This window comes from Tupaia chinensis, unplaced genomic scaffold (genome assembly GCF_000334495.1).
Source record: "Tupaia chinensis unplaced genomic scaffold, TupChi_1.0 Scaffold000101_1, whole genome shotgun sequence".
Lineage (NCBI taxonomy): Eukaryota > Metazoa > Chordata > Mammalia > Scandentia > Tupaiidae > Tupaia > Tupaia belangeri.
In genome coordinates, this window is record NW_006159565.1 from 1,551,766 (window position 1) to 1,571,328 (window position 19,563).

At 45.9% G+C, this 19,563-nt stretch overlaps 1 protein-coding gene across 1 annotated transcript in view; it reads left to right on the forward strand.

The window, feature by feature from the left end:
* The window catches only part of FOXK1 (forkhead box K1), a gene marked incomplete at its 5' end in the record, with an annotated part of 74,614 nt that overhangs the window by 49,264 nt on the left and 5,787 nt on the right, over window positions 1-19,563 (forward strand). Inside the window, 4 exon segments of the mRNA XM_006143595.2 lie at window positions 4,275-4,460; window positions 14,951-15,107; window positions 15,931-16,077; window positions 17,653-17,846. Of these exon segments, the coding sequence (XP_006143657.1) occupies window positions 4,275-4,460; window positions 14,951-15,107; window positions 15,931-16,077; window positions 17,653-17,846 (684 nt within the window).

The window sequence follows — 19,563 nt, forward strand, 5'->3', positions numbered from 1 at the left end:
CAGGAATTTCTGACAGTTGATATAAGTAATGTGTGTGGCTAGGTTTCAGACTGAATATGCAGCATCTTCATGAAAGTACTTTACTTACAAAATCTGCTCCTTAGTCAGACCTCCGGTGGAAGACCCTAAACCTGACTGAAAACGTTACAGGGAGAGGCGTGATTGCACGCTCCAGGAGTACGCTGGGAGACATCCATTTAAAGCTAAGCAGCATCTTCTGAGTATTTCCTCCTTCTTCTGAGCTAGGAGATAGCCTGCCTCAGGATAATTTTTGGAAGGATGAGTCAGGACATGTCTTTAAAATAGTTGTTAGAGCAGATAATATGAAAATGTTTATTGTTGAATCTTAATTGGAAAACTATTACGACAGTAGGAAATTGTCCTGCTAATTTCAGTTATAAATGGTATTATATTAGGTTGACAGGAAAGTCATGACGTGTTTTACTATGCAAAAATGTGTCATGACTTGCCCGACAACCCAATATTTTGCTATTACTGACACACCACAATCCCTGTGGTGTCTCATTTTACTAAAAACTCATCTACATGCATGTATTATCTAGAATCTTCGTTTTTTTAATTGGAAAGCACCTTAGAGATGATCTCTTCTATTCAACACCCCTCCCCCATCTTGTTAGTGAAGGAAACGGAAATGCAGAGGTGAGGTCGAGTGGTGCCAAACCGATATCTTTGGTGCTATTCACCTGTGTGCCGCATCCCCACACCTAACGCTCAGACTCACTCGTGCGCCGGGTCTCAGCCCAGCCTGACTGGGGGGGCAAGGAGAAGTCAAGCCAAGGAGTAAAGGGAAGGGTAGTCCGGAAAGACCGTTTTACCTTTCTGGAGAGTAAAAAGCTCAGGTCCAGTCGGCTCTGGCAGGACCCCGGTTTCCAGATCTCCTGGGTAGTGCTTCTCTCTGACCACGTGCCTATTCCTGTCTCTGTGTCTAAACTCTGCCCTCTTAGTATCCCTCCTGCCTGTGAACTCGTGGGCCAGAAGCCACATCCTCTTTCTGTTCAGCCTTGATGGTTCTAGTGTGATATGATCTCATATTGTTATAGAAGTGTTCGCTAACCGTGAGCCCTTGTGGAGCATAGTAAAATCTAGCTCGTTTGTGAACGTGCAGCAGTTGAGGGAATTGGGGAGAAGAGACAAATGGTAAAGGGCCATAGGAACTACCTTCAAGTATCTGTCATCACTATTGCCTTTCCGCCTAACATTGGTAGAACAGGTGTGTGTGTGTGTGTGTGCGTGTGCCCCATGTGCTCTGTTCACTTGGTGGAGTTCACTTTAGCCCAACTTAGCTCACCTGTCTGGGGCCCTCAGCCTGATTCCCAGCTCCAGACCTACCTTCTTCAGTTCAGGAATACCCAGCCATCCTCAGACACTTGAGCTTAGGTGAAGTTGGTTCTGTGGCTTACAAAAGCTGACGGGTCTCCAGGACCAAAAAGCCCACAGGCTTCAGGGAACACCTTAGGAGGATGGGCTACAGATGTACCTTTGTAGCCAACGTACTGAGAGAGAAAATTTCCACTGGGCAGTGGAGAAACCAAAAGTAGAAATGACATTGCATGTTCCTTTAAATGTGACTTAAGAGGAGATGTCAAAGAACATTTTAAATAGTCTTGGATTGTCCTTCAAGAGAAACCCCAGGGTAATGTGGGCCACACATTACAGACCACCCACCCTTCCCAGCATTTCAGTGTCCAGGCTGTGTCTCTAGAATGCATCTTACTCCTGGAAACACTATCAGATACTTTTTTCTGATTTTGTGCTTTGGAATATGGACCTTGCCACTACTGGACAGGTAGTGTCCTTGTGCTCAACACTTCAGCCACCAAGCCTGCCTTCATGGGGAAGTCCAGCCCCTACTCACTGTTTCTGGAAGAATCTGCACTGCCTGTCAAGCCAGTCTCCGTTTCTGCATTAGCTAAGGGAGGCCTGGCCATAGTTGCAGACCTGGGAAAGGGCAATATGCGCAATGCTGACTCATTTCCTTTGAAGGGAGTCCCTAGGTGCGGTCCCCCTCAGGCAAGAGGACCACTGTCATCTGATAGAGGTGCCTATTACCTTCATGACTGCAGAACATATATATATTTTTTAATTGCCAAAGGGCACACGCTCTTGCCAGAGATAAACAAAGAGAAGGAGAGGTTCAGCATTCCCCAGTGGGATATGGTCATGCCTTTCTCCTCCTCTGCATCCTGTTGGAACTTTGGGCACACTTCTGCCTGTGATCCAGCATGTTCTTCAAGTTGCCAGGGGCAGGATTTGAAGCAGGTCAGTTGTGTCAGATCCAGCTCCTTTAACCACTAGTCTCCAAGGCTGGCCTGCACTCAATATATTTTGACCTATGTTAAATCCTATTTTTTAAAAAAACTGTTTTACTAAGAGCAAAAGGATCTTTCAGATGAAAGGATTGTTTGCTCAGTCCACATAAGATTTGAGGTAGATTTACTATTTAAACATTGCTACAGATTTAGAAACAGTCAGGAGTAGACCAGGCAGCTGCTGCCAGAAGGTTCATGTGAGTTATACTACAACAGGCCTTCACGTTTCTCAAGTTGGATCACTTAACATGAACTGAATGCCTCTACAGCATCACAAGTGAATTATAGATGGACATTTCTATACCTTCTTCTTATACCCCCATTTATTATTACAAAGAGCTTTTGTAAACAGTTGTCATAGGTAGTAGCCGGTTTTGCTTTGTCTCCATGTGGCAGCCTGCTTTAATTGGTTTTGTTTTGTTTTAACTCAGTCCTGCAGTTAGCAACTGGTTAGCTGGTAACTTACCAGTTACCAACCTGAACCCAAAGAGGTAGAAGTTTCTTTCTTTTTTTTTTTCTTTTAATAAAGTTTATGTAGCATAGTGTTTAGGAAAATAAGTTCACATCATTTCAGAAAACAAAACACTTAATTATCCAGGCATAAATCCCGATTACAGTACAACATGCATACTCTAGATCTCTTTGGTTGGGTAATTAAGCATAGAAATGTTCTGGGGCATGCTCTGTGTGCCATCACCTAACAGTGCAGTAAAGACTGTTACCCCACCCCATGGTATACATTCTGCGTAGCTTCTCTTTGTGTAAGGCACAGTAAAACCATCTTGAGTATATAACTAGTGGCCTCTAAACATATAGTACGTGCAACAAAAGAATAATGTTCTTGAGAATCCTAAAAGCTGATAGAGTCACATGCTATACAACTTTGATAAATAAAATGTACAGTGGGCATATTAAATGAACATGAAACATATCAATTAGAGGTAGAAGTTTCTTAGATACAGATGAGCCTTGAATATTATTCCCCTCTTTCTCTAAGCTCCTTGGTATCAACTGATAGCTAAGGCCACTTATACTGCTGCCAGTGTTGGATTTGTCTGCATATGGTTGTCTCCACTAGAAAAACCAAGGCTCAGGCTAAGCCATGGCATGGTAGATAAGGCACTGGATCCCACATGGCTGATGGCATGGTGCAGTTGAATCCAGACTCAGTGGCTTGAAAAATAGCCCAGGTACATGTGCGTATGTGCTCAACATTCTGAAAGGAGAAGAGATTGTGGCATGGCCATCCCTAAGGAATGCTTTCTGACACCCCCCTCTCCCCAACACACAGACACAGACACACACACACACACACACACAGTTTGCCCGGTGAATGCATGCTCCCTCTAACAAATTAAAAAAAAAAAAAAAAAAAGACTGGTGGTTGTTAAACCCAGAACTAATTGTGAAACTTGTTCATTAAACTCTGGGTTCCAAATGCTTATTACTCACTGAGCCTCCTAGCAGTGTGTTTGTGCGTAGCATTGCTCCGTCGTAGTGCAGCAGGTGTCTTATACCTTTCAGGTGAAAGAGCCTGTCCTTAAAATCTCCCTGTAAATTGTGACTGTTATCTCAGGTTTCCACTGAAGTTCTTTGCAAGCAAGTGAGTCCTACCTGGGCATTATAGCACCTGCCAACGTAGACAGGAAGTAGCTTATCTGGAGCCTCCATGAAAGATGGTGTCATTGGCATTTGTCTGGGGATATTTATATCTCTCTGTTCATATGCATAGTACAAAGACAGCTGGTGTCAGAATAAGCCTAAATTTGTGTCATAAGTCTCCTAATAAAAGCAGAGAACATACTGTTTTGGGCACAGATAAGAGCCAGAGAATGATCATGAAAGTCATGTACATGACATTACAGCTGTGTAGGGGTTTGCTCTTCCTGGGTTTGGGCTTTCTTCTCTCCTGTATCTGATACACTGCTGTCTTTCCCATTGTAGGTGCACTTTCCGATTCCCCAGCACAGCCATAAAGATCCAGTTCACATCATTGTACCATAAAGAAGAAGCTCCGGCATCTCCCCTCCGGCCACTCTACCCTCAGATTTCTCCTCTAAAGATCCACATTCCGGAGCCGGATCTCCGGAGCATGGTCAGCCCTGTCCCTTCCCCAACCGGCACGATTAGGTAAGTGGCCATTCTAGGCCGTCCTCAGCCATTGAGAAAAAGGAAAATGATACAGATGTGCCTTGTTCTGTTCATTATTAGTTTAGATGTCTTCCTGGAAAAGTGCATGTGCATGGCTATTCAGAAACTGTTTTAACTGCATCAGATGGCCTGACGACAGATAGAACATCTCTGGCGAATTAACCTTATGAAGTGAAGAATCACTGCCTAATTAATCTCCTTTCCGATTGAAATTTCATATTCCAAGGACTTTAAAATATGCATGGCAAAATAGAATTAAAGTGCAAGTTAATTTTGATGTAAAAAATTTCCTTGAAATCCATGCACAACTCTTTTTTTAATATACAGTTTCTATGAACTTTTCAAAGACCCTTTATATTATGGCCTGTTAAAGCAAACACAAGCAGGATTTTTCTTAAGACATCGAAATATTTAAGTAATCTTTGAATGCCAGAATTTAGTGAACTTTGTCTTCCTAAACTTCTTTGTGGAAATTTCTTTGTGAAGTTCTAAAAACAAATCAAGATTTTGAAAAAAGGAAAGTCCTCAGACTTTCTGGTCCTTAGCACATTATACAAAGATGGACTCCAGAGGGAAAGTTGCAGGGTAGTAAGTGTAAATAGAACTCCATCTGAGAGTGATTATTTGAACCTCAGTTAGGTCACATAGGTTCTTCCCTGGTGACAACTGTTACACTTCAGGACACAGTACAGGGTTTCATGCATGTTCCCCATCTCGTCAGGTGGGATACTAAAAGGATATGTGCTCAAGGCTCAAGATTTAATATATTTGAAAGTGTTGGACCAACCTCGTAGCCTAGTGGTTAAGGAAGCTGGATCCCACATGGGCAACTATGGTTCAGATCCTGGCCCAAGCCCCAGCCCAGCAGCTTGAAAAAACACCCACATGCCTCAAATCCCCACAGGATGGAGAAAAGGAGAAAGGATTCCCATTGGGGAATGCTTACCTGCTCTCCCTACCCATCTCTCTGTCTCTGGGGAGCACACATGCCCTCTGTCAATTAAAAAAGTAAGTGAAATAAATTTGAAAGTGTTTTACTGCTTCATCATGGACATTTAAAAATGAAACTGGCTTTTCCTGCATGACAGCATGGGTGTGGCCCTGTAGACATGGTAGCCACCTGCAGTTTGGTGCCGGTGCTATGGTTCCTGCTGGGGCATTTGGTTCCAGTACCGATGTTCCTGCCAAGCCAATAGCAGTTACTACCATGGCTTCTGCTTAATCAGCAAAGGTTGACCCTGTGGGAAAGGCAGAGTATGTCTCGGTAATATGAAAATAGTGTTGGCCTCACATACCCCCGAAAGCTCCCAGGGGCTCCAGAGAACCGTGAACCCCAGTCCACTGCTGTGACAGCCCTGGTTCTGCTGTCCCTGCAGCCCTATACCAGGCTAGTCTCTACCCTTGCTGTCCAGCCCCACCCTGGTACTCCCTGCTCTTCCTCACACCTTTTAAAGACTCACACTTAGAATTACGTTTCAATTTGTCTTTGTCATACTATTTGGGAGTTGAATTCTTCTACCCAGCTTTGTCATAATCAGTGTTTTTCTTAAGCATTTGTTTTCTTACCATGAAAAGCAGTTACATGTTGGGGACCATTTGCATTTGTGTTGCCTGGAGTTGGGTTTCCTTTTTCCCAGAGCTAGCAAGTGGCTGAATCTCCCTCTTATAGAAAGAAAAATTCAGGGGCAGCATTGGGCCATGGCAAGGCTCAGAGTCAAGTCTCGAGCTGAATTGGTCCTGATCGTGTATAGGGTTAGTTGTGTAGCTCTGGGCAGGTCGTCAGCCTCATTGAGTCCTGTTTTCCCCATCTGTAGAGCCAGCACTCTAATTTCATATTTCTCTGCGATGATGATGATGATGAGTAATTTACTGGACTCCTAATATGTGCCCGGCCCCGTGCTTCAGCACTATACATGCATCATTCTGCTTAATCCTTATAGCTTTATGAGAGGATGTTTTGAAATTAAATAATGATGATGGTTACACTAACATCCACTGAATTTACACAACTGTAGTGTGTGAATTATATCTCAGTGAAGCTCTTAAAAGCCTTCCATGTACTTAAGTCTAATTTATATAGTATTAAAGCAGATGTCAAGACGGTAGCCGCAGCCAGTTCACGCAGTGAACTGAAGGAGGCCTGTCCCTCGCTGTAGCCCAGGTGGGCCTTCCTGTCCAGGGAAAATCAAGTCAGGCATCATTCACGCACTTGTGAGGAAGGGACAGGCTTACAGCTCAGCCTGACTGGAGTGGGCATTAACAATCCATTTATAATCCAGCCAAATAAAGGCTGTATAAGAAAGAAAAATGTCTGGATTTGTACCTGCAGGGCTTAATAGAACACAAATAATTCTCAGTAATAGTTCAAATAAAAATAGGAGTGATGGTTATAGCTTTGCAGATTAAAGTTGCTTTTGTGTAAGCAGGGAGGCAGTGGTTTGTAAAAGGAGTTAAGAGAAGATATTTTTTTACTAAGCAAATGAAGCCCATGTTGCCTGGAGCTGTCAGAGAAGTCAGGCTAATGGCCCAGTAAAAGCTTGTGAGCCCTGGGTTAGAGTAGCTCACTGAGTGAGAGGTGGGGACTGCTTCTTACCCCCTCACTGAGTGAGAGGTGGGGGCTGGGTCTTGTTTACCCACATTCCGTGTGTGTGTGTGTGTGTGTGTGTGTGTGTGTGTGTGTGTGTGTTGGAGAGGGGACTGCACTCTGTCCACCAGACAGGTGTGTTCCTTTAGTAGTAACTGCAGGTCTGGCTCCTTCACTTGTTGGCCCTTAAGTGTTACCCTAAAAGGATCTCTGTTTACATCCGTTTGTCTTAGCGCTGTGGAATTCTACCTCGTCTTTAAAAACCTCAGAGGCCCTTGAGGTTTTGCTTGCCAAGATGCTTTTCAGTTTGAGTTTCTGTTTAAGGGTGGAGCCCGCATGTTTACAAACATGCCCTGCCCCCTTTCTTCCCTCCTCCTCTTTGCTGAGCTCCCAGAGGGATCAGAGGAAGGAGTGGGTGATTCCTAAGGAGTGGATGTCGCCTCCCCGAGCCCCGCCCCACCCTGTGTTGACTTTCCTAATTTGGTGCGCCTTCGTCTTGCCCGTTCCCATTGGCCAGCGGAATCGTGGCAGCTCAGAGATCTCAGTGTAGATCTGGCTCCTCCCAGCCTCCCCTCCCCCTCAGCCCCTCTGTTCCAAGGTGGCAGTGGTGGCTGCTACCTGTTGGAACCTTCTTCCTGATAAGGGGCACAGCCCTGCCTCCCACCACACCCGCACTCCTTTCTGTTCCCATTTTCACTTTGCAGGCTGTTTCTTAGGGTGGGTGGGTTTTTGTTTTGGTTTGGTTGTTTTATTACCCCCTGCCCTTAAGTACTCCACCCAGAAAATGAATGAACTCTCTTTAAAGTAAATGCTACTATCTTTAGCATCGTTTTGACCTTTTATCACTGTGCAAGGAAGTGTTTTTAGGAAAGAATACAGTGGTTAATCATTTTCTAGGTTTTACCAGAACTGGCATCAGTCTGAAAAATGCTCTTTAGAGCTAGAGTTTCAAGAAACTGCTGAAGTTAAAGAGAAAACGTACTGCATACAGAGAGTAACTCGTTTTTGTTCTTAAGGGCAAGATACAAGAAGCTGTTTCTTTAAGAAGGCTTTTTTTTTTTTCTTGATTTCTCCATTGTGGAGATCAAAAATGAAAGTAACTTGTGAAATTTGGCAAAGGTTAGCAGTACATTATATAGAGTAAAACCAAAGCGACTGACTTCAGAATCCTAGCTGGTTCTAATCATGCTCTTCAAGTATAGTACTACTTTGTTGCTAGATAAAATTTGGCCCTGACTATTTATGTTTTGTAATGTTAGAGATGTGAGTTTTGAGGTTATTGGATCTACGTTAGAAATACTCTCATTTTTTTCTGACAGATCCTCCTTCATCCAATGGCTACATTACTGATGGATTGTAAAGTGGTGCAGAGCTGTGGAAAATAGTTCAGCTTACTCGAAAAATAAACACAAATTACCATATAGAAAAAGGCTTCTGCCGAGTGCTTGGATCTGGGCACCAATGCTCAGATCATCCGCCTCAATCATCCTGATTGACCCAGGAGCCTCTGACATTTGAACCTGAGGGCTCGTCTTCTCCACTCGTTCCTGTAGGCCTTGCCACCCCACACACACCCCTTTGGCACCTTATCCCTTCTCCCACCTGAAAACTGGGGTAATACAAATGGGTTCCTCCCCACAGAACAGCGAGACCCCCTGTGTTCCTTTCATTTTCTCTCTTCTGCCTAAATCCACCCCAGGGGTCTCTGGCTCTGACACGTTAAGAGTGTTGAGTGATGCTTGTACTGAGGTTCTTGTCTCTGTTGGTCCATACCATGTGGCCTTCCCCAGTTCTCACGCAGTCTGACCGAGAGCCCTCCAGGTGCACCCATGTACCATGTGTCTGTAGGTGTCCTGTTGGTGTGGGAAGGTGCCATGTGGTGGACATCCCTTCCCAGACTTTTTACTCAGGGATCATGGGTAATAGGAAGCCCCTGCAGGGTCTGGAGTGGACAGAGACACCCTAACCTCCACCCCAGAATCTGTAGAATTGGGGGCCGCCATTCAGCCTGACCATCTGCTCAAGTCTTGGTTGTCTGGGAAGAGCTAATATTCAGGCCACCTTGTTGGTTATTTTTCACTGGGCCAATTGCATTTCAGAAACTAGTTAATCATTTTAAATAGCTTCCCAAGATTTCCCAAGAATTTATCTTAAGGGTGCACAAACATTCTTTAAGATAGATCTATGAAATTTGCCTCTGAAAATTTTCCTTCCCTATCCATTTTTCAGATTACAGAGATATTAAATATGTATTATACAAAATCCAAGCATTTCAAAAATGTGTCTTCTAGCATTTGGACTCTTCCAAGTCATAGATTTATGTGTCTGTCCCTTGGTTTTTCAGTTTTAGGTGTTATATATGGCCTTCTATATGGAAATAGAGGATTTAGCTTTTCTTCCTCCAGCCCAGTAAAATTACATGATCCATTTTTTGGTTTCATTACTGTTAGTATTTTCTTTCTTATAACTGTGTAACAATAGTCATGCTCAGCCATTTCCTTCTTTGTGCTTTTGAATTATCCCCCCCTACCCCCAGCCGCCCCATCACCACACACCAAGTTAACTGAGTTAACGACCTCCCTTCTGGGTTTGGTTAGATTTCTATGTACCTGCTGCCCGTGGGTGTGAGTCTCCCTTGCTCCCAGTTATGACCACCATTCCACCTTTACTGTGAAGGCCGCCTTCTGGAGGCCCCCTCACCACTACCTGCAGCCAGGATCCTCTGATCATCTCCAGCATCCTGGGAATTCCTGGGATGGAGGACTTTTCCTGTGGCCCATATCTTCCTCTTTCCTGATTTGTTCCTTTGTTTTATTGGAGAGTATCCTCCAATTCTTTCCTAGGAAAGAGTACAGGACAGTTACATGCTTTTTAACAGTCTTCCATGTCTGGAAATTTATTTTTCATTCTCACTAAATAGATGGTTTTACTGGATAGAAAATTCTAGAGTGGAAATATTTCTCCACCAGAAATTAAAATTGTTTTCCAGCTTTGAATGTCGCAACTAAGACGTTATGCTGTTCCAGTCCTCATCCTCCCCATTGGCTCTCTTGGGGTCCACGTGCCCCTTGTAGGGTGCAGCACCTCAATGGAGCTAGGCTTGGGCTGGGCATGTGATGGGGGCCTCTTAGTCTGAAGACTCGTTTCCGACGGTTCTAGGAAATTATTGTGTCATTTCTAGAACATTTCCCCCTCCGTATTTGTATTCTTCTCTGGGACTTGGAGTGTTTGATGGACTTTCTGAGCAGAGCCTCTCATTTTCTTACCTTTCTCTCCTTTCGTCTCTCTCTCAGCTCTTTGGGAGTTCCTCATTCTCTCCTTGATTTGATTTTTATTTCTCTATCTTTTTTTAATTTTTAAGAGGATTTTTTTTTCAAATGTGCTTGTTATTGCGTTCTTGATGCTGCCTTAGATGCAGTAGCTTTACTTTGTCAGGGCTGTTAACCGTGCTTTGTTTGTCCAGACATTTGTCTTCTCCCTGGCCTCTGTTAGCGTCATCATCCGAGTTCCCTTTGCCCTTTGTTTTGTTGTGCACCCTGCCCAGTGTGGTAGATGCTTTCCTCAGACAGCAGGTGTGCTCGGTTGACTGTCGTATTTAGAGGAGGTACTGAAAAGTCCCATGGATTGGCTCTGAGGTGGTGGTGTTGGGGCGGGTGTCCTCAGCAGAAGCTCAGGTAGGGACCCTGAATGACCACTGTCAGTGAGTTCCCCTGAGGATGCCCAGGCACCCACGTTGTGGTAGAGGATGTGGACACTCCCATAGTGTCCCTGGCCCACTGTTCAGGTATCTTGCAGTGGGGCCTCTCCACCATGAGCCCTGAGCTCAACCCCAGGCTCTTCCTCCAGCCTCCCCAGAGTCTGGGCTCATCTGGTTCTTTGTGGGTCATGGAGGAATCTAGCCCCTTCTGACAGAAGTAGCCCCATTTTACTTTGGCAGAGCTGCCTTCCCCACACTGGAGAGTCCTTCAGTCTCTACCTGGACCCTTAAGACTGACCTGGAGGAGAATGACAGGAGGTCTCCCAGTTCAGCTCAGGTGGGCTCCGATCCTGTGGGTTTCCTTGGTCCTGGTCCTCACAGGGTCCTGTGCACAGTCTCAGGACAGAACCAGGAGTGTCCACTTTCTTGGTGGCTCTGGGGTGACTTCAGTGGCAGCACTGGCTTTCCTGTCAGATTTGTTTTCCTCACCTTGAATTCTTAGCAGGAAAAGAGTGAGCCCACTCCTGCCCTGTGTGCTGTCCATTCATTCAAATAGCCCTAGACACACCAGGCAGTGGGATTGCCAGGGGTATCTTGGACAATTCCAGAAGGCACTTTCTAGGCCTGGCTCCCAGGAGTATGGAGGCTGTCACAGGGCCAGTGTGGGGTTACTCTGGTGAGGCCAGGGCACAGAATCAGAGCAGGCTGCCCAGGGACTGCCCCCCAACACCCGCCAGGGGAAATTGCCACTCAGGACCTTCCAGCTTTCACTAAGCCAGAAGGACAGCTGTGACTCGGGAATTGTTTTTCCACAAGAGGGAGAAGAAATTAGTGACTAACAGTTTAAATCACTTGTTCACTTCAAACCCACTTTTTGTCTCAAATTGAGGGAAAATAGACATTTGTTCCATGTGATATTTCCAGAGCCTTGCTGATTGACCATCCCAGAATTCAGGTTTCCCACCCCGCACGCCTGAGCAGCCGGGGTAGTTGGTGGTCTCAGCCAAGTCCTTGGACTCTTTCCTCCGATGTAGAAAGGGGTTGTCTCTGTCTGGGAGGTGCAAAGTTCCTCCAGCTTAGTTCTCTTCTTGCCCTTGAAGAGAGAACATGGGTGTTTATACTGTCTCTTTAAGAATGTTCTACAATGGGGCCAGTAGGTGGCATAGTAGTTAAGGCACTGGATTCCCACATGGCCAACTACAGTTCGAATCCCAGACACGGAGGCTTGAAACTCACACCAGTCTCATGTGCTTGCATGCCCAAGATCCTGAGAGAGTGGAAGAGAAGGGATTACAGTGTGGCCATCCCCCTAGGGAGTAATTTCTCACTTTCTGTCTCTCACGTGCCACATAGCAAAAAAAAAAAAAAAAGATGATGAAGAAGAAGGTTTTCCAAATTGCTAGCTGTCAGGCAAGTTTTCAGTGGAGTAGGACAAGACTCTTGATGTTAGACCTTAAATTTCTCAATTAGTTTTCCCAGGAGGCATCCAGGACTAGAAACCTTGCTTGAAGCTCAGATACACCCATTCCTTGAAGGCTTGGGACCTTGAGAATTGTTTTTTGAGCCTGTTATGGCTCTAAATCACCCCGAAGTTCACGTGGCATCTTGCTTCCCACTCACCCTCAGAGGAGGTTTGATGTCAGGGTGGCCTGGTACCAGGCACAGCCCTCTTGGTGGAAGCCAGCCTGTGAGAAGACAGCTCAATGGGATTTATTGAAAAACAGGCTGCTTGAGGACCCAGCAAGCTGTGTGAGCAAATACACACTTTCCCCCAGCCAGGCGCTGCCGGAAAACCCCCTGGGAACCACAGCGGGCCAGCAACTGCTGCATTGTATGCTGTCCCAGCTGAATCGACCCCAGAGAGGAACTGTCAGCACACACCAGGCCAGTGTTCTCAAAAGTGGTAGACACCGCTCTTGCCCCTCCTTCTGTTTTTGAGCCAGCTTTTGCCGAGCCTTGTTTATTATTTCCATTTGGAATTACTCCATTGGGAATGGCAGCCTTTCTTTGGGTTTGCCTCCTGAGGCTTAGATACAAATTTTCTATTACTTTTTTTTGTTTTTGTTCTTTTTTTGAGAGAGACTTTTGCTATAGGGTGCGTATGTATCCACCAGGGAGACAGAAAGAAAGCAAGAAATCACCCCCCACAGGGGATGGCCATGCTTCAGTCCCTTTTCCTTCATTCTTCTCTCAGGATTTGGGACACACATGCACATATGTCCGGTGTGAGTTTTAAGTTACCAGGTCCAGAACTCAAACTATAGTCAACTATGTGGGAGTCCAGTGATGTAACCATTATGCCATCTGCTGGTTCCCTAATTTTCTATCACCTTTAACAAAATAACCAGTTGGAGCAGGTAGCTAATCCCTCCTGCAGGTGCTCAGAAATCCCCATTTGTTGACAGGACACAGAAGTATGCTCCCTCATTAGTGTCCATGTTGACCACGAGTGGGTTTCCAAGAGAAACTATCGAGTTCTGGTTCCGTTCAAACTGGATGTTTCATTTTCTGTTGTGAGTTGTTGTTTGTGTCTGTGTGGCTCCTCAGCGTGGTGGTTCATGGCAAGGGATAGGGATGTTTGGGTTTGGGACGCAAGTGTGTCGCAAGAGTTTAAGTTACCAGATCCGGGATTCAAACCAGGGTCGACTATGTGGGAGTCCAGCAACATAGCCATTACGCCAACTGCTGGTCCCAATTGCTTCCTACTTCTAACAAGCCCATATACAGTTGTAGGTTAAAGTTTTTATACACAGTTTATTACATTGATTATTTCCAATCCTGGTAGTCCTTCAGCTACCAGAATTGAATTCATCATTTTTCTCAGTCCCAATATTTTATATTTTCATTCATCCCTTGCTCTATCAAACAGTTCCTAAACCCTAGAGGTAGTTCCCTGCCTATGGGGGAGACAAGCAGGTGCATCCAGGGCTGAGGAAGTGCTGAGGAGCCTGTGCTCTGAGGAGTGGCTCATAAGAGGTGACATCTGAGCTTGACATTTAGAGATTGGGAGAAGTCTCACTATTTAGACAATTGGGGGAAGGATGTTCCAGGCAGAGGAAATGGTGCCCAGACAGGGAGGAAGCAGGAACAGGAGGCATGCTGAGAACAAGACTGTCCTGGTTTGGGCACTCAGAGGGGCGGGCGGTAGAGGAGTATCCGGAAGGCTGGCCCAGCCTGAGACCCACGTGGGTTGAGGTGGGTGGTGCCTCATGGAGCAGGATGGCCACAGGAATGCTTTTTATATGGGGTCCTGTGCCCACTTCTAGTGTTCTGGTTGGTTCTCTCTGAATGTTGTGAGTACAGATCATTTCCAGCATCAAAACTGTGAAGTGGTTTAACCACCAAAGTCTGTCATAATTAATTACAGAAAACAGGCCAAAGCTCATGGGTAGTGGGCAGATGTGGCCCTGAGATCAGGGAGCCCTGTTCTAACGGGCAGCAGGGAGCATGAACACAGCGTGGACCTGGCTGCACATTACCGAACACATGTGGCTGTGGTTCCCGGCAGTGATGGTTACTCCAGCCGCAGAAAGAAGTGGGCCTTGGCTCAGGAGGAAACCTGTTTGCCAACTCAGCTCCATTTGCCCTTGATTCCTAATCCCACAGCTCCATGGCGCCTCCTGGCCATCCTGCAGTCTTTCCTGTGTAAATGTGGAGTGCTTGTGGAGCCCAGCCTTGCCTCTGGTGCCATCTTGTGGGCACCTTCACACTGGCTAGCAGCCTGCACTGGTGCCCTTTCCGTCCTTCCTCCACTGTCTGCCACTGGCTTGTGATCTCAGGCTAAGGCCCAGCCCCAGTGGGCTGAGATGCTGATGTGCCTGGTGGGGACTGCCTTGCGGCCCTGTGCAGTAACAGATCACTGTGGTAGATCAAGGCCCATAGCAGTTGCTGAGGCTGCACTCGGCTCCCGGCCTACAGGTTGGGGGCCCCAGGCAGCCTTGGCCTTGGAACGGAAATTGCAGGACAATATATATTTGCATCTCCAGACTTACCCTTGACACCGTAACATGTATTCCTTGGTTGTATTTCGCCTGCCCTTTGCAACGTAATGATAACATTTATGACTGAAAGGTGAAGTTCTTTCCCACCCACTCCCCCACTGCCCAAGTAGGTCCTAAAATCCTGTGAGCTAGAAAAAGTCCCCCTTTCAGGATTGTGAACTTAGCATGCATCCATTTCTCTCCTCAGTGTCCCCAACTCCTGTCCGGCCAGTCCACGTGGAGCTGGGTCCTCGGGCTACCGCTTCGTCCAGAATGTAACCTCAGACCTGCAGCTAGCGGCAGAGTTTGCAGCAAAGGCCGCCTCGGAGCAGCAAGCAGACACATCTGGAGGGGATAGCCCCAAGGTCTGAGCCCTCTCCGGTGCCTGAGGTGTAGAGAGACCAACTGGGCAGGAGGGACCCATGTGGGCTGCACAAAGCACATGCATGGTGCATGGCCATGCTCTCCAGTTGACCCTTACAGCCCACATGAAAAGGAGCTATGGTTGGTGGTGGGGTCGCCACTCTTTCATCCTTTTTGTACTCAAATAATACACGTCAGTTCTCTGCTGACGGACGATGGATGCCCATCGGTAGCGTGCAGCCATCTGTGAGGGCCTCTCCCACTCTGCTCCTCTTTATGATTTTCCCCCTGTTCCATCTACTACTGACAAAATGGTGTTGGGTTTTAATTAGACTTTTAGAGAAGAATGACACTTTTTTGTTATAACTTTGTGTCTCAGTTCATTACTATCTGGTAACCGTTTTAAAAATCAGTTTGTTGAGGAGGTGAGGGATTTTAGAACTGCATTACGATGCAGCCCAGCCACACTGTGCACATTGGTTAATGCTGCTGAGACTGAGCCCAAATTCGATTCCTAGCCTACCCTAAAAGCCAGGTGTGATAGCATGCACCTGTGGCCCTAGCTGCTTGAGAGGCTGAGGCAGGAGGATTGTAACGTAGCAAAACCCTGCTTGAAAAACAATTATGATGAAAACCTAATTTTCCCTTCCCACGAGAGATGCCACTATTCCCAGTATAATGCAGCATACCGATGAACTTGGCAGAGACCATCGGGTTGGTTTGACAGAGACCCATGTATTCCCTCATCAGGAGGTAGCATGAGAGTAGATCAGGCTCTGAGACATCTCTCAAGTCAGTAACTCTGTGCTCTCTGTTTCTCCCCAGGACGAGTCGAAGCCACCCTACTCCTACGCCCAGCTGATTGTGCAGGCCATCTCCTCGGCCCAGGACAGGCAGTTAACACTAAGTGGGATCTATGCCCACATCACCAAACATTACCCCTATTACAGGACTGCTGACAAAGGCTGGCAGGTAAGGGTCTGCGTCCCGAGAACTGACTGCAACTAGGCCCTCTTAGGACAAGAACTTTAACAGCACATCACTTCATTTAAAATGAACAGAAACAACACAGAGGGGTGCTATCACAGATGCTGTATGGTACATCTAAAAATGTGTCAATTCTAATGGTTTTTTTAGAGGTTTTTGCTATAAGGCGTGTGTGCTCACCAGAAAGACAAGAGAGAGACAGAGAGACAGAAAGCGAGAAATCACCCCTGGGGGGATGGCCATACCACAATCCCTTCTCCTCCATTCTCCTCTCAGGATCTTGGGCACGCACACAGATGTGCCTGGCATGAGTTTAAGCCACCGGGTCCAGGACTCAAACCACGGTCGGCTACATGGGAGTCCAGTGACATAGCCATTACGCCAACTGCTGGTCCCAAATGTGTCAAGTCTGAAACAGTCATTTTTAACTTCATCTTTGCCCTCCTTCTGATGCCCGGAGCTATGAAGATTGTATTTACTTTATTATATGTTTGTGTTTACTGTGCTGATTTTTAAATACACTGTACACACCATCTCAGTACAGTAGTCCACATGCATTGTGCATCTTTTATCTTTGTGTAGGCTTGTAAGACCTTTGTTTATATTAAGCATTATTTCCATATATTGTACTAGGTTTTCTGTGGTTTAAAAAAATTTTTTTTAATTTTATTTGTTTTTCTAAGATCTTTCTAGGTCACAATCCTCCTGCCTCAGCCTTTTAACTGAGCTATAAGCATGCACCACTGTGCCCAGCTCTATCTCACTGTGTTGCCCAGGCCAGCCTTAAGCTGCCTGTCCTCTGCCTCATTCTCCCTGAGTTGCTGGGATCACAGGCACATGCACCACACCAGGCCTTCGGGTTGGACCAAGAATTGAAACCCAGGTCCCAGCCCACAAGCACAGCATCTTAGCAGCACATGCCACATGCTGGGCCTATGGCACTAATTGATACTTTCTCCATCCTTACCATTTCCCATTTATTGATTTTCTCAGTTTAAGTTTTGACCTCTGTAAGATCCAAGCAGTCTCTCTCTCTCTCTCTCTCTCTCTCTTTTTAAAGAGAGGTTTTTGCTGTAGGGCACGTGCACTCACCAGAGAGACAGGTAGCGAGAAATGACCCCCCAGGGAAGATAGCCACACCACAATCTCTTATTTTCCATTCCCCTCTCAGGATTTTGGGCATGTATGCACACACACCCCGCATGAGTTTTAAGTCACCAACGTGGGAGTCCAGTGATGTAACCATTACGCCATCTGCTGGTCCCCAGGCCTTTCTTTATCTCTGACATATTTACAGACCACATATGCCTTCTTGTTTTGCCTTTCTTATGAAGAACAGTAATGATGCTAGTGTGCTGAATTTTGATAGGAAAAAACTGTCACTGCATCTTTGCTTCTCTCCAGTGAAACGCCACTAATGTGCCAACACAGGTCTCTTTGTGGTGTAGACAGTCTGGTCCCATTGCCTGTGGTCCTGCACCTGTTGCATTCAAATTTGGGGCCAGTAGGATTTGGTTTTGGATTTGCTGGTAATCAGTGAATGTCTCTGCCTCCCTACAGAATTCTATTCGACACAACCTCTCTTTGAACCGTTACTTTATTAAAGTCCCACGTTCCCAGGAAGAGCCTGGAAAGGGGTCTTTTTGGCGAATAGACCCTGCCTCAGAAGCCAAACTTGTGGAACAGGCATTCCGAAAACGGAGACAAAGGGGCGTCTCCTGCTTCCGCACCCCCTTCGGGCCTCTGTCCTCAAGGTAAATCCCTCTATGCTGTTTTCCTCACGTGGGTGGGAAAGTGCAGCTGTTCCAGAATATAGAGGTTCACAGTATTACTTTTGGCACTTAAAAACGCCCCTTTTTTGATTTTAAAAGACTATCTCAGGACCAGTGAGCTTCTTTAATAGTAAAGTTAGTAAGTAAAATGCTGACTACTTCTCCGACATGTTGGCTTTTAGAAGCTGAAAGGAATTGCAGTGGGAATGGTATCTGAGACCAGGAGTAAATGGGTTGTGGATTGTAGTGCTCTCTGTAGAACGTACTGCTGGGGGTATGTGCAAGAACCTAGGGAACAGGGGCTGTTCTTTTCCTGGAGGGAGCACCAGATCTTTGAAGGGACAGGCAAGAGTAAGATGAGGGCTCAGAACTACCTCTGCTATTAATAAAGCTGATGCTGGAGTGTGGCTTTTGACAGCCAGCAAACAGGTGGATGGGGCTCGCTAACTGGCCTCCATCAGCCCCAGGCTATAGCTGCACACCTAGTGGGTCCAAACCTATCATGCACAGCTTGTTCCTGGTCAGGCACTTCCAAGGGAGCGCACATTGCATGTGTCTGGGCCACAGTGGTTCTTCTCAAGGTCCCCCCTCAGGTGGGTCGTCCTAAGCACAAGTGAGGAGATGTGGATATACACTCAAAAAATCAGTAGCATCTAACGCTTTCCAGCTTAGAATTTTAATCTCAAACATGATTATGTAAAAGAGTACATAAATGTTTGAAAATTCATTTCTGGTATAGGGTCTGTCGTTATGATTCCCAGGTGAATTGATCATGCTGCTAAGGTAGGAATTTTAAAAAAAGAAAAAGAAAAAAAGGTGTTTTGGGCCAGCCTTGTAGCACAGCAGTTCAAATCCCAGCCCCAGCAACTTAAAAAACACAGTATGTACACAGGCCTAGAATCTTGGTGAGATGGAAAAATGGAGGACAGGGAATTGCAGTGTGATCCTGCAGTGGGGAGTGCTTTCTCTCTCTCCTAATGCACATACACATGGCTCTGGCAATATAAACAATGAAATAGGTTATAAAGGCATGTAAAAATAAGACACCAAGAAACCCTCAAAAAAATTATGTTTTAACATTTGGAATGTCTCAACTGAGTTCAGATTTTCTGAAACACCTCATTGCTTAAACAGCAGTGTGGGAAGAAGTTTTATTAAACTCTTAGTTTGTCAGGGCTGCTATAACAAGTACCATAAACTGGATGACTTAAACAACAGAAGTTTACTGTCTCATGATTATTCTGGAGGCTAGAAGTCCAAAATCTGTTGTGAGCACCTTCAAAGGGCCGTGAGAGAGAGTCTGTTACTTGCTGCTCTCCCAGCCTGTGGTGGCTACCAATGACCAGTGAGATTCTTTGACTTATAGGTGCATCACTCCAACCTCTGCCTGCCTCTTCACACAGTATTTTCCTGTGTTTGTGTCCATATTTCCCCTTTTTACGAGGACACACTTGGCATATCAGATTAGGGCCTACCCTAATGACCATGTATTTAACGATCACCCCTTTAAAGGCCCTGTCTCCAGATAAGATTATATTCTGAGGTGCTAAGAACAGGACTCCAACATACCTTTTTAGGGAGATGCAATTCAGCCAAAGCAATAACCAGCATTATTTCCACTTGTCGGTCAGTTCATCAGTCAGGGCAATAGTTACTGGGCTCGCTCTGTATGGCCAGCACTGTCCATGTAGAAAGAGTG